Source organism: Emydura macquarii, unplaced genomic scaffold (genome assembly GCF_026122565.2).
Source record: "Emydura macquarii macquarii isolate MOO-44397 ecotype Brisbane River unplaced genomic scaffold, CSIRO-AGI_Emac_v2 contig_306, whole genome shotgun sequence".
Lineage (NCBI taxonomy): Eukaryota > Metazoa > Chordata > Testudines > Chelidae > Emydura > Emydura macquarii.
Window position 1 is genome coordinate 5,506,880 of NW_027130443.1, and position 27,471 is coordinate 5,534,350.

At 57.9% G+C, this 27,471-nt stretch overlaps 1 protein-coding gene across 1 annotated transcript; it reads right to left on the bottom strand.

The window, feature by feature from the left end:
• Window positions 1–5,695: 5,695 nt before the first annotated feature.
• Window positions 5,696–22,735, bottom strand: KLF16 (KLF transcription factor 16). Its single transcript, XM_067554277.1, has 2 exons — window positions 22,148–22,735; window positions 5,696–8,067 (listed from the first exon to the last, which is right to left on the bottom strand). The coding sequence occupies exons 1-2, from the start codon at window positions 22,566–22,568 to the stop codon at window positions 7,781–7,783; spliced, it is 708 nt and encodes a 235-aa protein (XP_067410378.1). The 5' UTR covers window positions 22,569–22,735; the 3' UTR covers window positions 5,696–7,780.
• Window positions 22,736–27,471: the final 4,736 nt, after the last annotated feature.

The window sequence follows — 27,471 nt, forward strand, 5'->3', positions numbered from 1 at the left end:
GATTCGTTCCCGGCCGAGAAGCGGCAGGTCAGCAAACAAGACATTCCTAGGTAAGTCACAATGCTTTGGCTGGATTTGCCCAAGCTCCACCTGCCATCCCACAACTCCGATTCTCTTTCCCCGTCCTGTGCCCGAAGCGTCTGCCGCCGTTTAAATGTATTTCCGTGCGTTCTGAACACCTGCGATTGTTGAAACTGACCCTTAATGAGTGGGGCTCCCCGCTCATGATAGCATCTGAGCTAGTTCCACTTCGCTCAGCAAACTACGCTCCAGGGATGACATCACCCACCGCTGAAACGCGGCCTCCTCTGCAGAGGAATGGGGCAGCTGCTCAGCGAGACCATGCAACCGATCGGGAAAGGGAGTGAAAAAACTACCTCTCCCAGACAATGCTGCTTGGAGAGCTCAAAGGAGGATGAATGTAATGACTCCTGTGGGAATTTGGGCCAGGACACCAAGGTTAAACATCTGACTCTCATCAAACAGCATGGTCTCTAACAGGGAGAGTCGCACCTAGGACTTGGGATACCTGGGTTCTATTCCCAGCTCTGACCTTTGACAAGGCTCTGTGCCTCAGTGTTCCCATCTATAAAATGGTCACAATGATATTGACCTTCCTTCGTAAAGTGCGTTGAGATCTAGGAGGATAAGAGCTAGGTGATTATTCATATAAGGGCCACAGGCTCTTGGATGAGCACGAGTCACCCGGCCTGGTTTTTAGGTCTCATCCCAAAAGAAAGCTCTTCTGTCAGCGTAATTCTCCTTAACAGGCTGGCAATGGGCTCTGAGGGAAGGGCACGGCCCATCAAATCAGCTTCCTGCACTGCACAGACACTCCTAGAAGTCTCTGTCCTCACATGGACCCCCACCGACGCTGCTTAGCTTGTTGGTCGAGAGGATCATGGGAATGGCTCCCTCATGCCAGGGCCACTCTGCTGCCTTCAACACGCCAGGCCAGTTGACAGTAATGCTCAGACCCTTCACGACCCTTTGCAGCCGAGGATCCCAAAGCACTTAACTAGATTCCAGGTGATAGGGACAACACAGTCATTTGTGACCTGGGGGTCAGGCCTGGAGATTGGACAAAGGATAGGACGGGGGACAGAGGAGACCACCTAGGTTCATGAGGTTGGCCAGGATCCGCTTTGCTACAGGGAGACAGGCTGCCATCTGAGTGGCATTTCTATAGTTCTGTTAGTTAACTAGAGTAGGGAGGGTATTTTACCTCTGCATTTGGCCCTGATGCAACAGCTGCTGGAAGCACCAGATCTGGTGCCCACAATTCGAGGAGGATATTGATAAATTGGAGGGGGGTCAGAGAAGAGCCACGAGAACGATTAAAGGATTAGAAAGCCTGTCTTACAGTGACTGAATCAAAAGTCAAGGGGTGGCTTGATCACCGTCTACAAGTACCTACACAGGAAACAAATATTTAGTAATGGGCTCTTCAGTCTTGCAGAGAAAGGGCTAATACGCTCCAGTGGCTGGAAACTGAAGCTAGACAAATTCAGCCTGGAAATCAGATGCACATTTTTAACGGTGAGTGGATTTAACTATTAGAACAACTTAGTTAAGGGTCATGGTAGATTCTCCATCACGGACTATTTTAGATCAAGATTGGACGTTTTTCTGAAGGCTCTGCTCTAGGAATCATTGTGGGGCAGGTCTCCTGCCTCTGCTATGCAGGGTCTCAGACCAGATAACCCCAATGGTCTTTTCTGGCTTTGGGACTCTATGGGCTTGATCCTGAGAGTTCACATCTGCAGAAAGTAACAGAGCCCAACAGGCTGGCAGATGGGGTGGAAAGAGAGGAAGCTCCAAATTAAGGATGGAATGGGGAGGGGGAATTGGAGAGGAGAAATCTAGCATTATCAGGGCTCTAGTTATTCCCTTGGAGTGAAATTCCACCCCCGTGTAATCCCGCGTCTATGAGCCACTGAATTCTCCGAAGGCCTAAGCCCCAATTACGTCCCGTTTAAGCCTAGGCTTCCTGTTATCTTCTGCCTAAGGGGTCGATTTCACATATAAAGGTGCCCCCTCTAGCTACACCCACTTAGCAAGGGCCTCTGGGGCTCCGATTTCTTACCTCTCCCTGTCATTGGGGGGTGGGGGGATCAGGGTAGGAGGATCTGACTTAAAATAGAGGCTACGCGGGTTTTTTTTAAAGCTACTTTTCAAAGACGAAGGAGACAAAAGAACTGATCGACAGCTTTACCCCCAGCAGAAATACACAAAGAAATGCTTTCCAAACAACTCCTCCCATCACCCTCCCCCCTGAGAGCACAAAACGAGCTCCCGTCCCAACCACACTCCCTGGCCAGCCAGTTCCTCATCGCCCAGTCAGTCCGGGTTCCAAATAGCTCTGTAAAAGTCACACTAAAAAAGTAAGCTATCCCTCCCCCCCCCCCCCCCAAGCAGCATTTTATCGTACTGTATAGAGATCTATTTATATAACTTCAGCTCTGATAGAGAAGACTCTGTAGAAATGTCATGCGCACACGGCATAAAGTTATTCCCTCTTGTAAGAAAAGAAACCATCTCACCACGCTTATTAAAAAGCGCAAGTCAGAAAAATACCCATTTTGCATGGAATCTTGGGAGCCCGAACCTAAACCTGCCTTTTCAGATGCTCTTGGTTGAGACGGATCTTGGTTACACGAGGTGCAGGTTCTCAAGTCTCTTCCACACTGGAAGCCCCCTCCCGTGTAACTGAGACACATCTCCCCCACTTCCCATTTAGCAATACGGGAAGAGAGCAGAACCCCCAGGATAAGAATCCCCTGCACTCCTCTAAATCCAAAGCGACTCCACTGGAGTTATTCTGGTTTCTCCCCCCCCCCCATATAAACAAGATCAGAATCCAACTGCATAGACAGAAAAACGGGGGGAAGGGAAATTGGAGGAGGGGGAAATCTAGGAGGGCCCAGATCTTATGAGAACGCTGCACAACTAAGTGTGGCAGGGATGGACCCCTAGCGAGGGTTGCTCCCAGGAACAGCAGTGGCAAGATTATGCCCCCATGACAATGGGGTCTGTCCCATTTTCCCCCCAGATACTGGTGCCTTGAGGAACATTCAGGGATAAAGGAACCAGATAAATAAAGACACTGAAAACCAACCAACCCCTCCCAAGAAAATGCTGGGGGCAGAATATAGAAAACAACCCAAATACACAGCAGCAGAGAGACAAAAGCACAGCAGCTTGGGGCAGCCTCACGGCAGCCCCTGGGGCAGCGACTGTGACGTGTTTTTAAAGGGCCTAGAAAAACAAACACTGCCCAGCGCCAGAGAAGCTGCTCCAATGCACGGGGCAGAACATCCAACGGGCTGGGTTCGCCAGCCAGGAAAGGTGGCATGAAGCCGTGTTACTAGAGATGTCCCAATGCAGCCTCCCCTCCCCAGTCCAGGATTTAAAGGGAGGAGACGGGGGACAAAACACTCCAAAACGTGTTTGCCTCCAAAGCAGGAGTCATTGGTCTGGGTGGGGGAGGAGAACGACCCAATTCCAGTTCAACTCCTTCAGGAAACGGAGAGGGCGAGATCGGTAATAAATAAGGAGGAAATACGTGCATGCAGGTGGGGGGGAGGACCCCCATTGGAGCAGGAGGGGGAAGGCTAGCATCTGGCTCTGCTGGAGAGTCCCCACAGAGAATCTCCCCCATGCACTAAGGGGATATCTGCTGGTGGAGACAGTGTAGCCCTCCCCCACCCCAGCCAGCTAGGTCCCTTCCCTTTGGTGCTCTGCCAGGCCCTATCCTTGGTGGAAGGGACTACCCGGACCACACAAGTTAGAGCAGGGTCCTTCCTGATCTGGCTTAGGGAGAGGCCAGGTGGCCATGCTCCGTGATATGGCCGCCCTGTGGGAAAATCGAGGAAATCTTGGCTACGTATTCCTGCAGTGAAAGGCCAGCAGGGACCCAAAACAGCCCACAGGCTCCAACAATGCTTCCTGAGATCACCAACATCTGTCCTCGCGGGTGCCGTCTACACTAAGCAAAACCAGCCCGGCCTATGAGGGCCCCCCCACACACACACACACAGGAAGTTACCCCCGGAATCCCTGCACCCTGGCAATGATGCCAAGCGCTACAGGACACGGTGCATCGGGGATCCCAGTCGGCACTGGTACAGCACGGCTAAGGCGGACTGGGCCGGGATTGCTCCAGGTCAGGGCTATGAACCGGGGACACCGCACACTGCTGCAAGGCAAAGAGCAAACGACAGCCCTGCACCCACTCCCAGGCTTATCTTAGGCAGGGACGTGCCAGCCTCATCCACACCAGCGTCAGGCCACTAACCGCGGCACGCCCCAGAGCTGGAATCTCCCCCCCCACTCTGATTCCCAGCACGTTCCCCCCAGCGGCCATTAGAGCCACAAGCCCTTCCCATAAGGTCGGCTGGTTGTTCATAGATCACCTGGTTTTCCCTTTTCCCCAGAAGGAACCAGCCCATGAACTGCCCCACTTTTTCTTCCCCACTCCATCTACTTACCAGCCATTCCGTAAGCCACCCCGCACGTCCCTATCCCTGTCACAGGGGCTCCGGGACCTCCCCTGAGAATACCCATGCAGCAACACATCTGCAGGAAACAGCTGGTGGAAAAAGTTGGGCTCCTTTAACAGTTCTTGCTGGAAACATATTTCCCCTGGAGCGTAAAAGCAGAAGAGACACGCAACTCCCACAAGCCCAGTAAGTTTGCAAGCCTTTAAAGGCCGGCCTGATGGGCACAGACAAGAAAGAATCCAGAGTCCGAATGCATGACAGCTAATGCATTACGTTTCAGTGTATTCTACCCCAGGGGGGCCTTTCGCTCACCCGCTGCTCAGGGAGCAGGAGCCTCCAGCCGGGCTAGCCAGGACAAACCCAGCCAGAGGCGCTCTCCGCCGTCCTCTGCTTCTGGTGCTGGAACCCTGGCCGCTGTGAGATGGGGTCCGAGTCCCAGCAAACTGCTAGGTCCTTCAAGGCAGTCCAACGGCCCGCTCCGGAGTGTCATTCGAGATACTCCGACATCACCCAAGATTGATCCTGGGGAGCAGGGACCCAGGGGCCACACGGAATACGGAGACGGGGCAAGGAGTCCGACTCCCAGCCCTGCCGCGCTTGAGGTATTCCCGTCAGACCCATCCCAGACACGGCTCTGAAGCGTTCCAGGCGGCGAGGTTCTCTCCATCACCTGTCCCCCACCCTGCCCAGGGAAAGCACTGGGGGAGGGAGGGAGTTTGCTTCTGGATCTAAAGCGCATGGGGATTTTAATGCTTGCAAAAGGTGTGGGGCTGCAGCAGACTACCCACAAAACAGGTACAGCCTGGGCATTGGCATGGCAAGTTTCTCCACACGCTGCCCCATGCCATTTTCCAGGGCCGGTTCCCTCCTTGGTCCAACAGAGGGGAGAGCAATGCCAAGCAATGGCGATGGCTTTGTTTTACAGGCAGTGAGTGGAACACCGGGAACTGCCCGAGACCCAACAAACTCGCTCCAGGAAGACCAGTCAACCTGGGCTCAAGCCAAAGCCCTGGAAGGCTGCAGGCTTCGGTGGCAGCAGGCAAGACTTAGTGGGAAAAGCCAAAGTTCAATCTTTTCAGCTGCACGGCCTGCCCAGCTGGTCCCCCATGCAGGCAGAGCAGCCGCCCAGGCCAACACAGGGGAGCTCCTTGTCCCCCTCTCGTGGTCAGACCACATATAGTCTGCTACTGCGGCTGAACGAACGGAGCTGGGCTTTTAGCTCAGGCAATAAACTCACTGCTTTTAGCGCCAGAGGTCCCAGGTTCAACCCCTTGCAGCTGACTCAACCAAGAGCATTATTGCACCTCACCCTGCAACTCCAAGATAGCTCAGGGCTGGGCCTGCCAGGGGAACTCACATCAGCGTAGCCACCTCTCCGAGGGATGTGAAAAATCCACTCCCCTGCAGCGGCGTAGTTAAGCCGACCAAACCCCCCGTGCAGACAGCACTAGGTCGATGGATGAATTCTTCCGTCAGCCTAGCTACCACCTCTCAGGAAGGTGGACTGCCTACACTGATGGGAGAACCCCTCCCGTCGGCAGGTGGTGGGGGGGGGTCTACACCGAAGTGCTCCAGCAGTAGAGTGGCAGCAGTTTAAGTGTAGACACACCCGTAGTGACTTCGGTGAAGCTACTTGCCTAAAGCCAGCAGAATCAAATGGAGCATCCCACTTGGCAGCGGCGATGCTTGGGATGCTCCATAAGTGCGCTGGCCAGCACCATTCCAGCTGTTGTACCAATCAACTCAACGCACTCGACCTAGCGCCGTTCTGGGTCAGGCCCGCTCTCGATGTACTGAAGGCACTTGGGGCCTGTATTTCCAGCAGCGACTAGTGATTTTGGGGGTGCCCATCTTGAGCCACCGCCAAGGGGCCCCCCTGTGTCTTTAAAGAGCTGAGCACGCTCTGGAAAAAATAAAATGACAAGTTTTCAGGTCTCCGGTGGAGCACGGAAAATCCGCGGCACCCCCAAAATCACCAAGAACTGAACTGCAGGCCTGGGCTTCCCCCAAGACAGCTGCATACAGCAGGGTTCCAGCAGCAATATGCTGTATAGACAAATATTCAATCCACACACACACCCCCAGGGTCCCTCCCGCCTTCAAAGAGGCCGGCTGGGGTGCCCGTCCAACCTCCCACAAACCCTCGAAGGATGAAGAGCTGCTCACAGGAGCATCACCCTCTTTATCCCCCCGGATTCCACAGCTATAAAAACCGATTCTGTCCATAAATAGATTCCTGCCTAAAAACCCCAGCCCCATCTCAGGACAGGGGCTGGGCCGAGAGTCACTTGAAAGGTACATGCCCCCCAGGTCCCACTTCAGCCCAGTGCCGGTCAGTCAGGCTGTGTCCGTCGGCTTGCAAAGGCCTCCGAAGGTTGCAGCTGGGAGTGGGGTGAGTCCGTATAAATAAATATTCACGCTGTGAATGCACCTCTGGGGCAGAGAGAAAGACAGGTGTCGGGGCTCCCCCCTGAGGCAGGGGGGAGAATGTCAGGGGAGCACGTCCTGGTTTCCAGAAGGGAAGGGGAAGGGAGCCGGGAGAGGCAGGGGACTTCAACCACCGGCCGTCTCCTCCCTGAGCAGCCTCCTGTCCCAAGAGCAAAGTAGTCATGGCCTCTGGGGACTGAAAGCAGAACTGGCCTGGTTTGAGCTGCCTTCTTAAAGGGGTTCCCAGGGACAAGTTAGAACCATCCCTTGGGTGTCCCCTGCTGGAGGAGGGACCTGAAGGGCAAAACAGATAGGAGCCAAGGGCCTTGATTTGCCCCTCAGCATCTCCAGGGAGAAACAGTCCCCCGCAAGTCAGTCACTGGAGTCTGGCATCGCAGTAGCTAGAGGCTCCCGGGGACGCGCCACATCCCACCGCCATGCGGGAGCCTGCCCCGGGGAGGGGCTGGCCACAGCCGGGGCGAGGTCAGAACCGATGCAGCCAAGCCACACATGGACCTCGCCTTCCTCCTCTTCCACAGCCGCCCAGGGGGCGCGGCAGGGCACACGGGGCTGGATCCGTTGCGTCACGCAGGCAGGGGGGACGGGAGATGCTGGACGCCGCCGTGAAGCCAGGCGGGGAGGGGCTGCTGCTCGAAGACGCCCAGAAAACGGAGCAGAAGGGCCTGGCAAGCAGGACCCTTTTGGGGGAGGAGCAGGCGATTCCCTCACCTCGCAGATCCAAGGGCAGCCGGGACACCAGGCCCTCCCGGCGGCTTCGCAGGCCAGCCTGAGCCAGGCGGCACCTTCTGGGGTCCGTGCTGCTCGCTCCCTGCCAGAGCAGCGCCCCGCCCCTACAGGAACTCGGCCGGGCTGGGGGCAGGGCTGGCGACGGGGCTCCCCGCCAAGCTGCCGGGCGCCGAGTGGCTGGGGCAGCCCTGCCGCTTGACCATGGAGGGGTGGAAGGCGGGGTGGCGGCGGGCATGCTTGGTGAGATGGTCGCTGCGCATGAAGCGCTTCTCGCAGAGCGGGCAGGCGAACTTCTTCTCCCCGGTGTGGGTGCGGTGGTGCCGGGCCAGCTCGTCCGAGCGCGCAAACTTCTTGCAGCAGTCGGGCCAGGTGCACGGGAAGGGCCTCTCACCTGAGACAGAGAGAAAGGGGGAGGGAGGGTGAGACACAGCAAGGAGCCCATGGGGGATGGCCCTGGGCCCCCCACCCCTGACCCCTTTGGACTCCCCTCCGATGGACTCTTTGCCCCCTGATCCGCGACCCTGTTTTAGACTCCCGCAGACTGGCAGAGGGGCACACACGGGCGAACACACACGGCAGAATCCAGGCTCTAACTCCCCCCTCGACGGCTGCAGCCGGGGATCCCGGAGCCAGGGACACAGAGGTTTGGGATGCAGGTTTCCCAGCTGCCTGGCAGGGACAGCGGAGAACCCCCGGCCACACAGGCCTGGCTCCGGACAAGCCGTCGGCAGGGCTAGGAAAGGGGGACGTCACTCTGCCTGCAAGGAGCCGGAGGTCAACCCGGGACCCAAGCTTCACCCGCTCCCCCTCTTCACTCCTCCCCACTGTTTGCTTTGTCCGCTGCCCCCCATTCCCGACCAGGAGTCCCTGGCCCAGGTGCTGCAAACAGCTTCCCCCTTCATGGTCCCCACTGTAGGACACACCCCAGCTGTAACCACCCGGCCCCTCAGAGATGCAGCCCCGCTGAGTTTGGATGGGGGGGGGAAGGAGGAGGGGGTTGAACCTGGCCAGAGTTCAGGGCCCATTGCATTGTGGCGCGCCGTATCATATCCCCTCAGGCCCAGAGCCACCGCTTTACAGACGGGCAGTCGCCGGGCACATCTCACCCGCTGTGCACGCAGGGCGCTGTACAAATATCAGCACCAACCCCTGACTACAAGACAAATTCCTCGTCATCTCTACACTGCCCAGCCAGGCTGCTCTGGGCTTCACAGCTGCAGTGGGGATAAGAACCCAGAGCCTCCTGCTCCAACAGCACAACCTCCTAACACTTCAACTCAAGGAGACTCTCCACTAGCTGTTCACCCTATAGGGCCTATGACACACAGCCAAACAGTTCCAATTCTACCCAGGGGAAGGCAGTGTTACACACACCAGTCCGATACAGTGTGGGACAAACCACCCAAGTGCATTGTGAGGCTGGGGGCTCCAGCATTTACTCTAGCAGCAGGCTTGGCAGGCCAGTGACATGATCTCCGGTAGCAGTGCATGAGCTCCAAGCCCCTGGACGGATCCGGGGAAGGGGGTCACAGCAACACAGATCCCCTAGTTCCCGCAGGCTTCTGAGCACAGAAGCACCCTCTGAGAAGGATGCAAAGAGGAAGCGAAAGCGAATCATTCATTTCAACGCCTGCCCCTCCAAAACGCACCCCGCTCCAGCCCTCTGTGGGGCCAATCCCAGGCGTCCCGGCTAGGTGGCAGCACACTCACTAAGGATCCAGACACGCAGCACGTTTCCGGAGGCAAGGGAAGCTGCTTCACCAGGTTTTGGGATAATTCTGCCACGTGAGCCTTCCCCCGGCAGAGCAAGAGCTCGGATCCCGGATGGCTGCAATTAGCGGCTCATGGCTTGCCTTACCAGGAGACCTGGAGCGCGCACACGCCTCGTTCTGCTCCTTGTGTGCCGCCCTGCAGCAGAACTGGGGACAGCCGGTGGCGCGGGAACAGCAGGGGGGCTGCGGGTCAGGATTGAGGGGCAGCAGCAGCGCTGGGTCCAAGGACAAGTGCTGGGACAGTAGCAGGGGCTATGAAAAGGCCCCTTCTCTGGCAAACCAGGCCCCGGTCCGGCTGTTGGGGTCACTCCTCTCTCCAGGAAGGCATAGTTCAGTTCTCCTGGAACAGCCGCTTTCAGACTCACCGCCCCGGCTGTGGTCTCCGACACTGGCGCAAGCGACACAGAGACGCTGGGGGGTGGGGGGGTAATGCTGGAAACGCTCCAATGCCCATTGGCTCTTCCAGTGGAGGAGTCGGACAGACAGCCCTGGAAACACAACCGGCGCCTGCCCCCACTTCGCGGGCCACTCACTCTGGCGAGGCGAGAGGGCAGCCATGGGAACCAGAACTGCACCACAGAGCGATTCAGTCGAGGGCTCCAAGCCACCCCCCCCCCAGGGATTGTTTTCTGGTTCTAATCCGCCCTCATCTGTCTAATCCTGACACAAAGCAAACTGACCTCAGCAAGAACAACAACAACAACGAGACCCAGCGAGGATGAAGGCAAAATTAAACCTCAGATTAAGATGCTGCCGGCTCCAGCCTCCCCGGAGATTAATTAGACGCTCCCCACAGTGCATTCAGCCTAGCCCCGATTCAATCTCTCTACCAGCCGTGTCTCCTGCACCTCTTACTCGGGCTTCCCCTGCTGGCAGGTACAGACTATGCCCCACATCTGGACTGAAGGTATTTTGAAGAGAGCCGACACTCCACTGAGACCAAGGGAGCCAGGAGCATCACTACCAAAAGCACCAGGGCTATGCGTTCCCGGGGGGCCGTCCCAGGGGCGGGTCAGTTGACACAGCTGGGAACCACTTGCAAGGAGATACTGAGAGAACACCAGGGCTTGGTCTGACTGGGCTCGGGTCTGGGGAACAGAAGGTTTTTGCAAGAACAGGTGTGACTGGATCGTTAATTAGATCAACAGTGAGCACAATTCCACCGCAATCCCCCACTGTATCACTTGCGTCTCTATCCTTTCTTCCACTTTAACCCACCCAGCCCCCCACCCCTAGCAGACTGGTCCCGAGGTCCAGGAGGGGAATGTCACGTCCTGGACCCACGGCTGTTTAAGGTCTGATTCTTCGTGCCAGCTATCAGTGGGTAACATCATTCCAAAGGACCCCCTCCCCTATTCCCCCACTGGGAGAAAAACACGGCTCGTAGCCTTGGCAAAACAAGCTAGTATTTGCTTTATTGCTGACACCTGTGCACAGAAAGAGATTTCATGATCAATTACCCCCACCCTCCGAGGCCTGTGTGGTTGGACCCTTACTAAGGTGCCTATAGGGGCAGAGGCAGAAACTAGGGCCAAGTTAAACGTCTTTAAACAGGGTTTTCCATAACGTGCGACACAGGACCTGCCGGATTGGATCAGATCAGGGGTCCACCTAGACCAGTATTCTCCTTTCTCAAACAGTGGCCAACACCACCTGCTTCAGTGGGAGGGGCAATGGGGTAACCTGCCCCCAAAAGAGCGGTCTCCTGGTCCCTACAGTTAAACCCAAGTCAGGATATGAACTGGCCTCTAGCTCCCTTCCAAAACTCTTATATCTTTAAACCGCACAGTTGAACTCTGGATGGTCTTTTTTTAGTCTTGCAAAACTCTTGACCCACATAATCCCTTGTGGCAAGGAGTTCCACAGGCTGTTTATCTGCAGGACCTGCAGAAAGAAGATACTCCAAACACATCCATCAGCGCTAGGATGACGGGGTGGCAGAGTGTCAAGGTTGTAAAGTCAGCACAGATCTGGGGCGACCAGCCTCCCCCCACACATAGCTTCATCCCCGGGAAGCGACACAACCACCCCACACTTACAACTCTGAAACATTTAAACCACATCAGCCAGGCCGGCCTGCTCCGTGAACCCAGCGCACAAAAGGATTTCCCCTGACTGCACAATCACCAGCTGGGATGATCTCACGCAGCAGTTTTCTGACGGGAGAACGCGGCCCCCGGTTGCTGGTCACAAATAGCTTCTCCTGACTGCGTAAGCCCAGGGCGAAGGAGCTAGGAAAGTAAAAGAGTCAGAGGCAGCTTCAATTTCCTGAGAGCTTTTTCCCAGCCTCGGAATGAGTCACAGCCCACACTCGGCAGAGGAGCGTGGGATGTTCAGGGGACCCTTTCAAGATCAAATCAAATCAAAGTCTTCGCATATTCCTTCAGCCCCCGTCTCTGCAAACCGTTCCTGGCAGGCTTAACCGCACTGGCACTGACTTAAGAAGGGCTACTCACATCAGTCATGCCAAGCGCACGTTTGTGGGAGTTGGGCCAACGAGGTCTGACAGATCTTTTGCCATCACTGACCAGAATTGAATCGAGATATTTCTTGGCATTACAGTAGCGCCTGGCGGCACCAATCAGAGGCCAGGACTCCTCTGCCCCTCCAGAAAGAGAAAGTCCCTGCCCTGCACGTGATGCTGTGTTATGTGGTTTGTTATTCCTGCCTGGAGTTTTGTATTAGTAACACCACCGCAGACGATTAATAATGAATGCCTTGAAAGTCGTCTTTGCTCCTCTGTATTCACAGACTCCTGTGAGCCACTGATCACTTTCACGCTGCACTTCTCCAGCCCAGCCCCAGCCCCACAGCCTTCTTCATTAAAATGCTTCTGTTCCAATTAGGTTCTGCACAGACAAAAGGGACAAGGCAGCAGCTAGCCGGGGGCAGGGGTGACAGAATTCCTGGGGTTTATTCCTGGCACTACCCCCAACCCAACGGCATGACCCAGGGCAAGACACAGCCTTTCGGTGCCTCAGTTTCCCCCTCTGTGAAGCAGGGATACCACTACTTCCCCTGTGTTGAAACGCTTTGCTCCCTAAGGTTTGGAATGTGCTTTGAAAACCCCGGCACTCAACGGGAAAGGTATTCCTTGTTCTGCGCCCACCGAGACCGCAGCACCTGGAGCGGGTCGATGGGCAAGTCTACACCTAACAACTAGAGGGGGAGAGGTTCTCCTCTCGCTGTGGTTAACCCCCCCTCCCCAAGAGTTCGATCGGCAGAAGAATTCTTTCCTTGCTCTCATGATGTCCACACTGGCGATGAGGTTGGCAAAGCCACATCTCTTGAGGGGGTGGATTCTTCACACCCTGGGAGACGTAGCTCTGCCGACGTCCGTTTTCAGTGCAGACCAGCCTTAAGGTACTGGCCGGCGTCCCTTTGAGATCTCTGGGACAGACCCTGCCTCTCCAGCGCGATCTGTGACCAGGCCACCCAAGCTCTTTATTAGGGAGGATGAGCCCTGCCGCCCCCGGCCAGCACACAAAGAGAAACGCCCGCTGCCGATCCGTGCCCACCCGGGCCTTCTATCACACTCCAGCTGGCCCCCAGGGGAAACGCATCCGCTGCTTCCGTGGCCCTGCCTCAAACTGTCATGGGCCAGACACACAGGGCAATAAGCAGGCAAGAGAGGGGGATGGGAGAGCACACGCCAGGCCCCAGGATTGGCAGCCCAGCCCCCTCCCGCCCTCGGAGAACAGCTTGTCTCATGCAAGAGGCCGGGAGATCCATGGGGCCTTGCAGCCGGCCCATCACTCCGCATTAAGTGTCAAAAGCTTCTCAGGTCAGGCGTAACCTCCCGCCCCTCCTGAAATCCAGCATGGCCCCAGCCACGCAGAGCATGCTGTCTGCAGGGACGGGGGAGGCCAACAGCGTCGCCAGCAAGGGGTGGGGGGGGGCACAGCTTGAGGGGGGCACAGGCTAGGAAAGCCACCAACAGAGAGCTGGGTGCACGGGTTCGTTGCAGGGGTGCTACTCAGCAGGGCTGGGTCTGGACAGCTTTTATAACCAATGTTCTGTGCAAGTGCCTAAATCCCTTGGGGAGCTGGGGTGAGGAGAGATCTGCTCTGATCCACCTTCATCTCCTCATCTCTACCCACATAAAGCTCACGGCCCCACCCAGAGCATCCTGCCTGTACAAGAGATACCCACAGCACTTCCTCCGCAAGGCGCTGAACGGACACCGAATCACACCCCCCTTCCCGAGGTGGGCAAGTGCCACTGTGGCTCAGCCGGGGGGGAGGGGGAGGGCGGCAGCCCAGAGGTCTGCTGCTGGAGGCCCAGAGGAAACAGGCAGCAGAGCTGCTCAAGGGGCCCAGGCATCCGGAGCCATGGCTTGCGGCCCCAAGCACACGCCTGGCCCCGACTCTGCTGCCACGCCAGCGAGGTGGCCCGCAGTTTGCCAAACTAAATACTCGAGCGTCCCATTGGCTAAGACCAGGGAGTCATTTTAAAGCTGGGGGCCCAGGCAGGGGGCAGAGAGGGGGGCCTAACCTCTGAACGTCGGAGGCGTGCCACCCCTGCCCCCCCACACACACACGCGCGTGCACGCGAGGCAGGGGAGAGGCTGACGCAGGCAGCCTGAGGACTGTCCCCATGACTCATCTTGCCAGCCCAGCTCTGCGGGATCTGGGTGCAGGGCTGGGAAACCCTTTCATCAGGGAGCCGAGCGCAAGGAACAAGAAAGCCTCACGCGAGGCCTGGAGCCCTGGGCCAGATGCTGATGCTCAGGCTCATCCTCCCTCCAAGGGGTGGACACAGGAGGCCTAAACACAGTGCAGCGATGGCACAGAGGACCAGTCCAGGGGGAGAGCTCTGACGGCGCCGGTGCCGGGTTCTGTGCGCTCACAGAGGTACAGCTGGGTCCCGGCAGCAGCCTCCGGGATTAGCAGGTAGGGGTAGCGGCGGTGCAGGCAGCTGCCTTAGGAACTCCATGGGTTAACTCCACACGCAGGCAACTCCCTCTTCCCCCCCCCAGGCAGCAGCTCTGGAAGTGACAGGCTCCCGGGCTCCAGAGACGGCAGCGGGGATCTCACATGCCATCTGTGCCGCCAGCGCGAGCTCAGTCACAGCGGCGGGGTGAGGCGAGGACAGCGGCTCTGCCGGCGCGGGAACCTCCGGCTCGGTGGCACAGCCGGCCCCTCCAGGGCACAGCGGCTGCCTCTCCCCCGTGCCCTGTGCTTTAATCCAGCGAGTCAAGGCATGCTCCAGATCAAGGGCACCCGGGGAGGCCGGGATTGTGCCAGCAGGATGGTCAAAGGGTCACAGGAAAGGGGGTGGGAAGTGGTGTCACGGCCCAAGCCAGGTGGCAGAGGGCAGCTCCGGCCCCCGCAGTTCAGCCCAGGGCAGCGATAATCTCGCCGCTCCAGAGGTTTAAACGGGACATCGTCAATCAGTTTCTACACCTCTTGGACATGGGCTCAGCACCAAAGCATGCCACCCCTAGACAAGCACACACCAGTCACCACACACCTCCTAGATCCCCCCCAGGCCAGGGACGCGCCAGCTGCCTGCCAGGTCGTAGACAGCGACTGGGACGTACAGAGGAGCTACAGGAGGTAGGCGTCCAAATCACATTGAAAGTCGGGGGGAGTTGACAGCCTAACTCTCTTAGGCACTTTGAAAATTCTGGACAGCACCTGCGCAGCTTTGTTTATCTGCAGGACCTACAGAAAGCAAAGCAGAGGGCTGGGAGCAAGAACTTCTCCATTCAATTCCTGGCTCAGCCACTGACTCACAGCACGATCTTCAGTGAGTCACAAACCGCATTGTGGCTTCTGGGGAGGGGAAGGAGAGTGCAGTTGTGGATACAAACTAGGTGTTCAAAACAGGGGACAGCGTGGCCTAGTGGATAGAGCACTGGACTGGGATCCCGGAGACCTGGGATTACTGTGGGTATGTCCAGGCACCAAATGCAAAGACTTTCAGCTGGGTGGTCTCTGTCGCCCTCCACGCCTGGGACAATTGTTCTGTAGGTTCTCGCCAGTGCGTGGTCGCCACCTCTCCGGGGGACGGGCTTGAGCAAAGGAGAGATGGGAACATGGGGGGCGGGTGTCTCCAGGTATCTCCCACTCACCAGGTGCTACCAGAGGAGAGGCCCTAGCAGAGAGCTGGCTCGGACATCGATCCACGGGCAGTCAGACCAGGCCTCGGCCTTCCCCTCCTCTGCTCTGGAGCACCTCCTGCCACCCTGGGTCTGAAGCAATCTGCGGTCCCATCTGGGACAGGCCTCTCTCCAGGGGCTTGCTCGGTTGTTTCTCCAGCTGGCTGGCTCCAAGCCCCCATCCTCCCCCACCACCCCGCCCAGGGACCTGGCTTTCCCTCCCCGACAGTTGCTACAACAGGCTCAGGTTACAAGCCGCCCCTAGCCCAGCCACGCTGGGCTCTGCCCACCCCAGCTCCTAGGGCCTCTTTTTCAAACCACGCCGCCTCCGCCTCGTCAGGTTCAAACCACCCCGAGGTCCAGCCATCGCACCACAATGCAGCCTTTCATCCCCCAATTACGCGACAGCAGGCCGCGCAGCTCAGTGCCCCACACACAATGCCCCGGGCCGCCATCCAGATGCATCTCCGCTGGCTCGCCTCAGCCAATCTGCCGGGTGAGCAGCGCCCCGGGGGATGCCCTCAAGGCAACCCCCCCCCCCATCTGCCCCAGCACGGGACCCCGCGAGGCACAGCCAGCCGACAGAGGCGTGGGTGTCCCTCCCAGAGGGAAAGGGGAACGGCCCCAGCTAAATACAAAAGGGAAAGCGCCACAAGGCGTGGGGGCATCCGAGAAGCTGAGGCGTCGTCAGTAGCTCAGGCAAGACAGGGCCGTTTTGGATCAGGCCCGGGACCAGAAGCGCTCGACCCGAAGGGCACCCAGTTCAAAGCCTGGACTTGTTTCCAGAGCACCCCCAATTCCCACTGACTTCAACCAGAGTCACGAGCGCTCGGTGGCAGGCCCCTCATTTCTGCCCTCCTGGTTACCGGCTTCCTGGAGTGGTAAAAGACGGAGTCAGGGGCCTAATTGCTACAATTTTATCAGGTGTCAGCCCAGCGCTGAGCGGCTCCTGGCATGCTGGTTCCACCCGGCGAGAGCGGAGGAGATTAAGGACAAGCCAGCGACGCTTCTAGCTCCCTCCCTCCCCCCCCCCGGTTCTACAACCGCAACAGAGGAGGAATCCGGCAGATTAGCTAGGCCAAAAGCAGCACGACAGGTGTCTGGGGCAGCGTCGCTGGAGCAATCCACACACTGCGTGGAAATGGTGAAGCGGCGAGGTTTCTGTTGGCCTGGCATTCAGTGAGTGCGCAAGAGGACGGAGTGTACATGCAGGGGTGCAAGGCGATCAAGCTGCGCCCCAGGGGCACATGAGGGAAGAAGTCGGGAAAACCAGGCAGAACCTGTCCGGCCTGGGAATTTCAAAGAGCTTCAGAGGCGTTTTAGTAAAACTGTACACTCCAGGACAGAGAGTGTCTAGCACTAGGGACCCCGATTTGGTTGGTCCCTAGGAACTGCTGCAATCACCCTAATTAATGAGCCATTTTAGCTCCAGGGGAGGGAGGGGGGAGAAGAGTTGGTGGATTTTCCTTTTAAAATGTCGTTGGCTCACTGGCAGAACTCCCCGCTGGGTACACACTCAAGTGCACCTCAGCGAGATACCGCACAGGACTATTTTCTACCCCAGGTGGAGCGAGTGCACAGGTTTAGTTACGGGGTGACTTCCACAGGTTCTAGCCATCCTCTGGCTCCCCCTTGCAGAAGGTTTTTGGGTTCAGGGCCAGATTCCCCGCACAAGCTCAGGATCAAGTTTTCAAGTGCTCAGAATCCACAATCGAGGCCAGCTGTGCAAAGGGTTTCAGCACCCAACAGCTCCCATCGTGTCACTTGTGAGCAGATTTTCTAACACTCAGAACCCGCCATCCCTTCCCTCCCGCAAGCTCCCTGCAGCCAGAGCTCCTACTCGGATAAAAATCCTCTTCCTGGAAACCAGTGTCTGCGCCTCCCCATTCTCCATGTTACATTCTCTTGGCCGAGAAACGAAACGGGGTCTCTCTAGCGCTTGCTGCTGAGTGCCCTAAACTGGGTGAAATCTTTAGGCCCTGCTGGGAAGCAACAAGCCCCATGAGGCAAAGCTTGTCACCACCATGACCCCCCGGTCCGTGCTGGTGGCACTCCACCTTACCGAGGTCTGCAGGACTAAACCTACCAGCCAATGGCTGATGCAAGAGATGGAGAAGGGGCCACAAGTGAGGTTCAGGCGCCACAGCTAAGAAGAGGCACGATGCTGCCCTGGACCTTGCTCAGGTCTTTGATCCTGATCTCTGGCTAGCAGGTTGTTCTTACTGCCTAGCAGCCCCAGCCATGGACCAAGGACCTCATTGTGCTAGGCGCTGCACAAAAACGGAAGGGTCTGAAATCTGGTCGCAGCTGAGCAAAAAGGTACCCTTCCTCCCACTACATGCCCCAGCTGCCGTGAGGGAGTTGGCACAGGGAGCTGTGTGCATGACACTTCTCCTACTTAAATTCTACTTCAGTTTTCACCCCCACCTCCAGGAATAATTCCAGTCCCCATCTCTGCTATGGCTGCTCCTCAGAGATTTCCCCCCAGGCCTCGGCAGCCTTCCTGACAGTGCCACCCAACTCAGCAGCACCCTGCCAGCGTCCCTCCACAGCTGCTACTTGGTAAAACTATGAGCTGCACCTGAAGCACTGGACCCAGCTGCCTGCAGGCTGAGGAAGATAATGTTGCCTCAGGTCACACTGACTTCCCCATTTGGATGGTTCTCTGCATTGCCACAACGCATGGAAACTCTGGCCTCGTCCATCACAAAACCTGTATCACTCTAGCCACACCAGTACAGTTAAAGGGGTACAATGCCCCTTCATGCGGATGGAGTTATACCAGCATGAGGCCAGTTCTACTCCTACAATTTAGGGCTACATCCCGAGTGACACCGCTATGCTGCCCCAATCTCCAGTGTAGACACAGCTAGGCTGAAAGAAGAAAGCTTCCGTTGACCTAGCTACTGTCGTTCGGAGAGGTGGGGACCCCACATTGACAGAGGAACCTCTTCTGTAGGCTGCAGCTACGCTGGGGCTTATGCAGACCTGGCTATGGAGCTGCAGCTATTCCGGTATAGTCCCTGCGATGCAGACATACAGGTTTTGTACTGGCATAACTCTGGGTATAATCCAGACCTCAAACATGGCCCGTAGCAAAGGCCAGACTCCCCAGGGAAAGTTTCCTACTAGGGGTAGTGCACTATGGGTATGCACTGGTGCAGCAACATCCATGTAACTACCCCCCTCAGGACGAGGCCTGTCTTACAGAGGGACGCAGGTCAGGCCTCCCACCGAGCCGCACACAGATCAGGAACGGCCACTCCTAAGGACCCCTCTTCCTTCGTAACTAGGCGCCCGCGAACCATCGTGGCAGTTCCACACTGCACTCAAAGGACAGTCATGTCTCTCAGCAAAGCCAAACGAAGCCCCCACCAACACCACCAGTGACTACACACCCCACTGATCAAGGCAGTGCCCGTGGGCCGCACGGGATAGTGGCTATTTCCAGTCAGTTGCTCACACCCAGGGCTATCACACCACGGTGCCTAAGAAGATTTGGAGTGAAGAAGCCAGCCACGGCTTTATACACATCCTCACTGGGGCATGGACTACGGGAGCGACTTTGGGAAGACGTTGCCGACTCCGTGAGACCCTCTGCTCCTCCCAAAGTTGGGCAGAGACATTGCACACCCACTCCCAGCCTCACACAAACCCACGTGACCCCACAGACTTATTGGCGAAAGTCAGAAGAATCAGGCCCTATTCCTTTGGCTCTCTGTATAACCACCAAGTTGGGCCTGACCCCAAACATCCATGACCTCTGGGCTAGTGGCAGTTTGAACTCTGCCAATGACTCCTGTCAAGACTGAACATAAGTTCTGGATCCAAACACTTCCCGACTCTGGGTTGCAACTCCAGACACACACAATGGGCTGGTATCTATCCTTCTAACCATTAGCCATCTCCCCTGCCCCCCCCCCATGTTTTGGCGTTGTTTACATTAAGTAAGGGGCCCCTTTGACAGTCCCGCAGCCCACCACAGCACAGTGATGTGTTAGCATCTCCAGATACCGTGTCAGCACAGCTCACGGCTGTAAGGGGGAATGGGTCATTCAGGCCAGATCAACACAACAGACTTCTGCCCGCATCACCATGTCGGTCAGGGGTGTGATCTCTGACCCACCTCAGCCGAGCTGGCAGGAGCTCCTAGCGCACTGGTTCTCAACCTTCCCAGAGTACTGGGCCCCTTTCAGGAGTCTGATTTGTCTTGCCTACCCCAAGTTTCACCTTGCTTAAAAACGACTTGCTTATAAAATCAGACCGAAAAAATACAGACGTGTCACAAAAAGCACAAAAAATTACTGAAAAATTGCTTCCTTTCTCATTTTTACCATACAATTATAAAATAAATCGATTGGAATATAAATATTGTACTTACATTTCAGTGTATAGTATGTAGGGAAGCATAAACAAGGCATTGTCCGTATGAAATTTTAGTTTGCACTGACTTTGCTCGTGCTTTTTAATGTAGCCTGTTGTAAGACTAGGCAAATAGCTGGATGGGCTGATGTACCCCTTGGAAGACCTCTGCGTACCCCCAGGGGTACACATACCCCTGCTTGGGAACCACTATGCTAGTGTAAATGCAGTTATAGCGGCAAAAATATAAGCTGCATCCACACTAGGGGCGCATTGCTGGAGTGGTACGTATATTGTAGTGTGCCCAAATGCCACATGGTGCACAGGTATGGCCATATTACCAAGCACGGACCTGGCCTGTCTCCCTAAGCCTCTGCCAGTAAGGCCCAGTGATCCAGTCCTTCAGAATACAGTATCTCAGACACTCATTCAGTCCCTGCCCTGTTCGCCCTGCAGATAGAACCAACGCTTATTAATACAGGCCTCTTATCTACGCCTCCCCCACGCTGCCACCCTGCTCGCTTGGAAACAATAGAGGTGTGTGTGTGTGGGAGGGGAAATTAATCACACTCCCTCCCTGATCTCCTCTGCTACGTTCGGTGCCAGCGCTCCACCCTCCCTGCCTGGCGCCAATGGGGTCTGCCCCAGGGGAGCGGCCTCCCCACTGCATCAGGGCAGAAGAAGCAGGAAACCAGGCAGCTTTGGCCCTGCGCCGGGATTGTGTGTCCCCCCCCCTCCTTTTCCATTTCTGCCTCCTGTCTCTCACCAGCCCCACCCACCAGCTGAGGCAGAGAGAGGCACCAGGTGGCCTTTCCAAGAGACACGTGCCCAGGAGGAGGGCTGCCATCCGGATTCCTGTGACCCAGAGACATTCGTCTCTCCCACCCTGTGTCCTCACGGAGGGCCAGCTGCACCACGCAGACTCAGAGCGCAGGAAACACCAGCTCCAGGATTTGGGGGCAGGCCAGGTCCCCTGCCTCCATGTTAAGCCACGCAGGCCGCTTTCAGAAGCTGAGGACAGGTCCCCATTTGGGCTTCAGACACCCCCCGAAGGTCACCCGGGATGGGGCCATATGAGGCTACTCCTGAACCAAGTGGCCAGAAAGAGATCAGCGGGGTGGAGGTTATGCAGGGAAATAGGACCTGGTGCTGACAAGCACACACACACTTTAGTACCACCCCCCCCAACACACACACAAAAAGAAAGCTTCACGGTGTAGCAGGGCAGAGAAGGAAGCGTGTCACATCCTATGGCCACGCCCCCCGATAGCCTACGCCCCGCCCCCTTCCCTACAGAGGTGTAACAGACCCGGCTCTTTAGCACCATGACGGGGGTGGGGGGGCTGCAATTGAAGCATTTGAGGTCAGGGAAATGAAGTACGCTTTGTTCCGCCCCCCACCCCCACCAGGTGCCAAGGCGGGGGGGGGGGGGGGCATTGCACACACAACTTCAGCTGGCTTGACACACACCCCAGAAAAAGGAAAAGTGACATCATGATCCCCCCCCACCCCACCCCCGCACAGCCACCGCCGAGATGACTCAGGGGAAGGCCATGTGGGTCAGAGGCGGGGGGCGGGAAGAGGAGATGCCTGAGTGGCCCCTGGGAAGAGGGGTCACCACCCCCAGGGCGGAGGAGGGAGCTCGGTAGGATAAAGCCACCATCTGGAAAAAGCGACGGGGGTTCCCTTCCCTGTGGGCAGCGGGCGGGGGGGGGGCAGAAGGGGCTCGGGGGCGATGTGAAAGGCCTGGAGAGGTGGGGTGGGGGGAAGGCGATCAGGGAAGGGCAGGGCGAGGTGGGTAAAGGCGGGGGCCCCGTGGCCGGGCAGGAGGAAGGGAGGAGCTCAGGGCACGCACGCAGGATCCCGGCCCGGGGAGAGGAAAGCGGGGACCGAGGAGGAGCGGAGCTGCCCGCGATCTACAGAGCGGGGGCGGGGGGGCGGGGTCCCCGCGCAAGGAGTGGGCAGGGTCGGGGGGAAGGTGGGGGTTGGGGGGTCCCCCCCACGCAGGGGCGGGGGGAGGTGGGGGTTGGGGGGTCCCCCCACGCAGGGTCGGAGGGAAGGTGGGGGTTGGGGGGTCCCCCCCAGGGGCGGGGGAGGTGGGGGTTGGGGGGTCCCCCCACGCAGGGTCGGAGGAAGGTGGGGTTGGGGGGTCCCCCCACGCAGGGTCGGAGGGAAGGTGGAGGTTGGGGGGTCCCCCCCACGCAGGGGCGGGGGGAGGTGGGAGGCTGCCTCACCTGTGTGCGTCCTCAGATGCGCCTTCAGGTGGGACGATTTGCCGTAAACTTTGCAGCAGCCGGGGAAGTGACAGCGGTGCCGCTTGCCCGGGGAGGCGAGGCTGGGGCTGGGGCTGTGGGCGGGCAGGGGGGCGCGCTGGGGTCCGCCGCCGCCCCCGTCGGACAAGGTGGTGTAGCCGCTCTCCAGGTCCCCCCCGCCGGCAGAGGAGGACGAGTTGCTGCTCTCCGAGTGCGCCGAACCGGGGCGTGCCCGGCAGCCGGCCACCGCCGCCGGGGCTGCGCCCCGAAGGGTGTCCCGCACCTCCCGGTCCTCGCTGCTGGCGGGATCCGGGCTGGGGAGGCTGGCGGCGGCGGGGTGGATCAGAGCCCCGCTGGAGATGGACATCAGGCACTCGGCGGCGAGGTAATCCAGGCAGGACATGGCTCTCCAAAGCGGGGGCCCCGGCGGGACTGAAGGGGGCGAACCCCGGAGCTGCTCCGCTCGCCTCGCCCGGATCCAGGGAGGGGATCCGCCGCCTTTTGTGTCTCCAGGCGGCCGAGGAGGAGGAGGAGGAGGGCGGCGGCGGCTAATGCTCGGGTGGCCCCTGCTCCGCCTCCGAGAGCGGCACCGACTAGTGACTGCGCCGCGCCGCGCCCTGGCGCACGGAGAGATGGGGACACCCTTCCCCGCCCTGCCGGGAGCGCACGCACCGCCCGCCCCAGGGCGTGGGCGGCAAGGGGGGCGGGGGAGGACGGGCCGGGCCGGGCCGGGCCCCGCCCCCCCCAGCACAGGGCTCCTCCCCCCTTCCCGCTCGCTGCCGGGCCCCGCCTCTTGGCACATCGGCCCACCACAAGCCGAGGGGAGGAGCGCGGGAGGGGCCCGGGGGAGGAGGAGGAGGAGGAGACGCCAGGTCCCCGGCCCGGCCCCGCGGCTGCTGCCGGCCTGCCCCGCCTCCTAACTAACTCGTGCGTCGGCTGCTTCAGCACAGGGCAGGGTGGGGCTTGCCCGCCCGCCCGCCTCTTCCCCCTGCTCCAGCCCAGGCATGGGCCGCTGTGCCCCGTCCGCCCTGCCCTCCTCTCCCTCCAGCCACGAGCGTCATGGATGGATGGTGCGCGCCCCTTCGCACCCCAGCCATGCCGCCGCCCACCCCGCCGCTACAGCCCGCACCGCCTCTGTTTCCATCTCAGGCCAGCCAAGTTGTGGGGACGCGGATCCCCTGGAGCCTACCCCCTCCCTCCCCCCAGGCTTTGGCTTGGCTCTCCTCCCGTCTGATCGCCACGTGGAGCGTGTCCCCCTGCGCTCTGGCCCTGCTCCTTCTGGACTAGGCACCTTCCCTTCCTCTTTCCCCTTCTCTCAGCGGATCGAAGGGGCCCACCCCCTCTGCCCCAAATTGTGTCACAACCTCCCCCCCTCCTCAGTGTGACCCGGGATACCCCACACGTAGGGGGAGATCCCAGCGTTCCCCCATCAGCCCTGGGCCTTGTACATGCCTGGCCAGCCCACCAGGCACCCAGTCCAGTGCCTGCTCTGGGCCTGTGTTTGCAGAGTGGACAGACACAAACGGGCACAGTGGGGAAACAGCCCCTGGGCCCCAGTCACACTTCCTAACAAACCAGGCTCATTCTGGCACAATCAGGCTAGCCAGGGAGTGGCTTTAAAAGGACCTGAGGCAGAGCAAGAACTGGAGCGTAGCCATGCTGGCCATAAGCCTGCTTTCCCCCAAATGGGATGCCACAAAGATCGGGCGGTGAAGACAGGAAAAGACACAGGATCATGGTGGTTCTGCCAGGATCCCACTAAGTGATGCTCAGATAGGCTTCCGGGCAGGGCTGAATGAAGGCAGGCTCTTGTGCCCAGGGCCCTGTCTGCCAGTCATGCAGTGGTGTCAGAATCTAGAGCCTTGTCCACACACAGAGCTGTACTGGCACAGGTGAAGCCGTACAGCCCTTCTAGTGAGGACACAGTTATAGTGGGACAGAAGGGCTTATACCAGTGTCACTTATTCCAGTGCAAGACAGGAAATAAACTATGCTAATAAATTGTACCTTTATACCCATAGGACAGCTCAGGGTTGTACCAGTGTAACCTGATTGGTTACTCCCCTTTCCTGAAATAGTTCTACCACTAACTCCATGGGGAGGCTGCAGACCAGGCATTAGCAGTTCTTTAAAACACATTGTGTCTAGCCCTCCTGTCCGCAAAGAAAGCCTGGAAGCGGGGGACGTGAACCAGGTGTAACCACTACAGTGATGCGCGCCTGAGTCTGCAGACAGCACCCCTCCTGGCTCCCGCACGCCCCACCACAGCAGACCAGGCTCCTGCCACATGGGAGAAGGCATGGATGCTTTCTGGCTCCCAGGGTTGGCACGGGGGAAGCACAGGGGGTCTCCTAAAGGCCACCAACTACATGGCACCAAAATGAAACAGCTCTCAGGGGAAATCTGGCAGATCTGTGACTTTCCTTTCTCATGTGCTTCAATCAGCGAAACAGTTAACAGAGGTGTGAGGACTCATTCCTTGGGTATCGGGGTAACACCCCATTGAGATGAAGGGGGCACATCACACTTTTCAGAGGCCCTGTTTCAGGCTGGTGGGCTGGAGTCTCTCAGACCTCACTTGCCATCATTACTCTGTCCCATGTTCATGCTTTTCTCTGCGACCCTTACAATTAGGGGGCTTTTCCCCCCGTCATGGGAAGTGGAGATTCTAACCCTTCTACTCCTGGGCTGAAGCCAACCTCTGGAGGAACCGTTCCCTGGGGACAGGTCACTCCATTCTGCTGCTGGGGGGTTCTTGCACCTGCCTCCGAAGCAGCTGCTGCTGGCCAACTTTGGAGACGGGAAACGGCTGGACAGAACGCTGGGTAGGAGATAGCCTGGATGCTCTCATCCATCTGGCCATGCCTTTGGAGAACAAGACGGCAGCCTCAAAAGAAGGCCACTCACCCAGCCCAGTACAAGCCCTGGGTTCGGAGATCCTTAAGATTTCCTTCAGAGTTTGACAGAGGATGTAGGAGTGCCTGGCCATCCCTCCCTGTCAGTCTCTGAGGGAGGCCACGCCCCCGCGAGGAGGGGGAATAGGTCCCACTTACGCTGCCTCTTTACGCTTTTTTGCTACCTTTAGTGACCTAGGACTAGGGGCAGTTATTAAGCCATCTGGGAGAGGGCTAGCAGCTGGGCCTGGCTCTTTGATGGCTGCCTGCTGGAGCCAACATCCCCATCCCACATTCAGAGGTGAGACTATCCTGTGGGCGAGAGTCTCGGAGACCCCTCGCCATCTGTACAGGGACTCTGCGCAGGGATTCCCGTGCTCTGGCCAATAGGCTCCGTGCCAAGCTTGCCCCAGCTGGGAGTCACCTTTGGCATCTCACCAGGGTGCCGTAACCTCGCCTTTCAGAGCCGCTTGTGGAAGGGTCGCACAGAACGCATGCAGCAGCTCTTACAATCCTGACACTAGCCCAAAGCTTATTAGTGAAGGGGAGAGGAAGGAAGTATATTATTGTGTTTTATATATTATAGAGTGAAGGGGAGAGGAAGGAAGTATATTATTGTGTTTTATATATTATAGAGTGAAGGGGAGAGGAAGAGGTACTCAGGGCCCATGGCGTCCTGCCCCCTTAGCAGTTATTCAGTATCTCATTTACCGTGCAATAGCCCATGCACACAACGCCACAGGTTTGTGGATCCCTGGTTTCTTGGGTAGTAGACAGAAAAGTTAGTGATAGACACCAGGCAGAGAGCCACCAAAGGGCAGCCTTGCTCTGCTACAGGAATCTGGTAGCATTTGGGGCTACCATAGCCTAAAGCAGGGGTTCCCAACCTGTGGGTCACGCTCCCAACGGGGGTTGCACCACCAGCAGATGGGGTTGCAGCGATCCCTAGCCTGCAGCGGATGCCGTTGTGCCCCGCCCAGCATGCCCTCAGGTGGATGGTGCGTGCGAGGCCATGGTGCACGATGCACGGCGTGACCTCGCACGCGCCCTGTGCACGTGGTCATTGTACAGCAAATGTAGAGCAAAACGCCCAAGGTCACCGTTGAGCAAAATGGTGTCGTTCATGCAGCCTGACCTCACGTCAAGCAAGGCCATGCTGTGCGGAGGACGCCATCTTGCTCTTCAAAATGGCACCCTCCATGCCGTCTGTGGTCCCGGCGGGAAGTTCTCCATTAAAATGGGGTCGCCTTGATCTAAAGGTTGACAAGGTCACCACCAAGCTGCTCTCAGCCTCTGGATGTTTAAAGTTGGTATGCAGCTTTCCAGCCCTGAGATCCCCCCTTTTTTATTGGCAGCAGCCCCTGGGTTCTGGGACAAGACAGCCGCGATTCCAGGGCAGATCTGCAGTAAACTGTCCTCACTCCTGGCTGGTAGTGGTGGGGGTTGTTAAATAGCTGCAGTTAAACCCCAGAGTCAGCTGTATTGCAGAAGCAGATGGGATCCCTACATACGTGCTCAAGGGGTTTAAATGTCAACACTGTTCACGGTTGTGTTTCTCGTGTAAGAAAGGAGAGAGATGTCCCGGATCTACACAATCTTCTCTGACCAATGGCTCATTTTACATCCACCTGCTCGCTGGTCCCTAGAACACCAGCTCACAAGCCTCACTCGCACTACGAGAAGGATGGGCCTAAATCACAAAGCCTGGATCCAGAACCAAATCCGGGGATGTTCAGACCTGGGCTTCTGGCTCAAATAGGGCTGGGCTGCTTGTTCAGAACCCCCACTTCCCCTGCCCCAGTCTGGGTTTGGATCTGGAGCTTTGGTCACACCCATTTACTTTCTGGGGAATGGGCACCAGCGACTCAGACCAGCTATTCTCAACTTGGGGGGGCAGAATCAGGTTTCAGAGGGTCCCAACCACCCTCCTCGGTTTATGATGAGATGGGAGGGGGCTCCCAGGTTGTTTGCCTGTTGTAACATGGCACAGAATGGCCCTGGTATGGAACATATCAATAGCCGTATTAAGACCGCCTCCTCAAGTAGCACAGTGGTCTTCACAGACCGCTCAGTCGATCCAGAGAAGTTGATCTGAGGGTGGTGAATTTGCCACCGTCATTGTAGACGTAGCCCTTTTCTCCCCCTCTGGCAGGCAGGAGAATTGAACCTGGGTCTCCCACATCCGCACTCTAACCGCTGGGCTAGGAGTTACAAGGCAGGCACCTCCTCTGTCCGTTTTGTGTGGCGTGGGGGTGCCAAACTCAGTCGCACAAGAAACACCTAGGCACCTGTGTCATTTGACCCCAGGAGAGGGGGGGTCCCATTCATGGATTTCTAACAGATCTACGCACCTCCTTGCTGCTCAGATGTAGGTGCCTGTCTCCAAGAGAGAGGTGGACAGGGCTTATCACA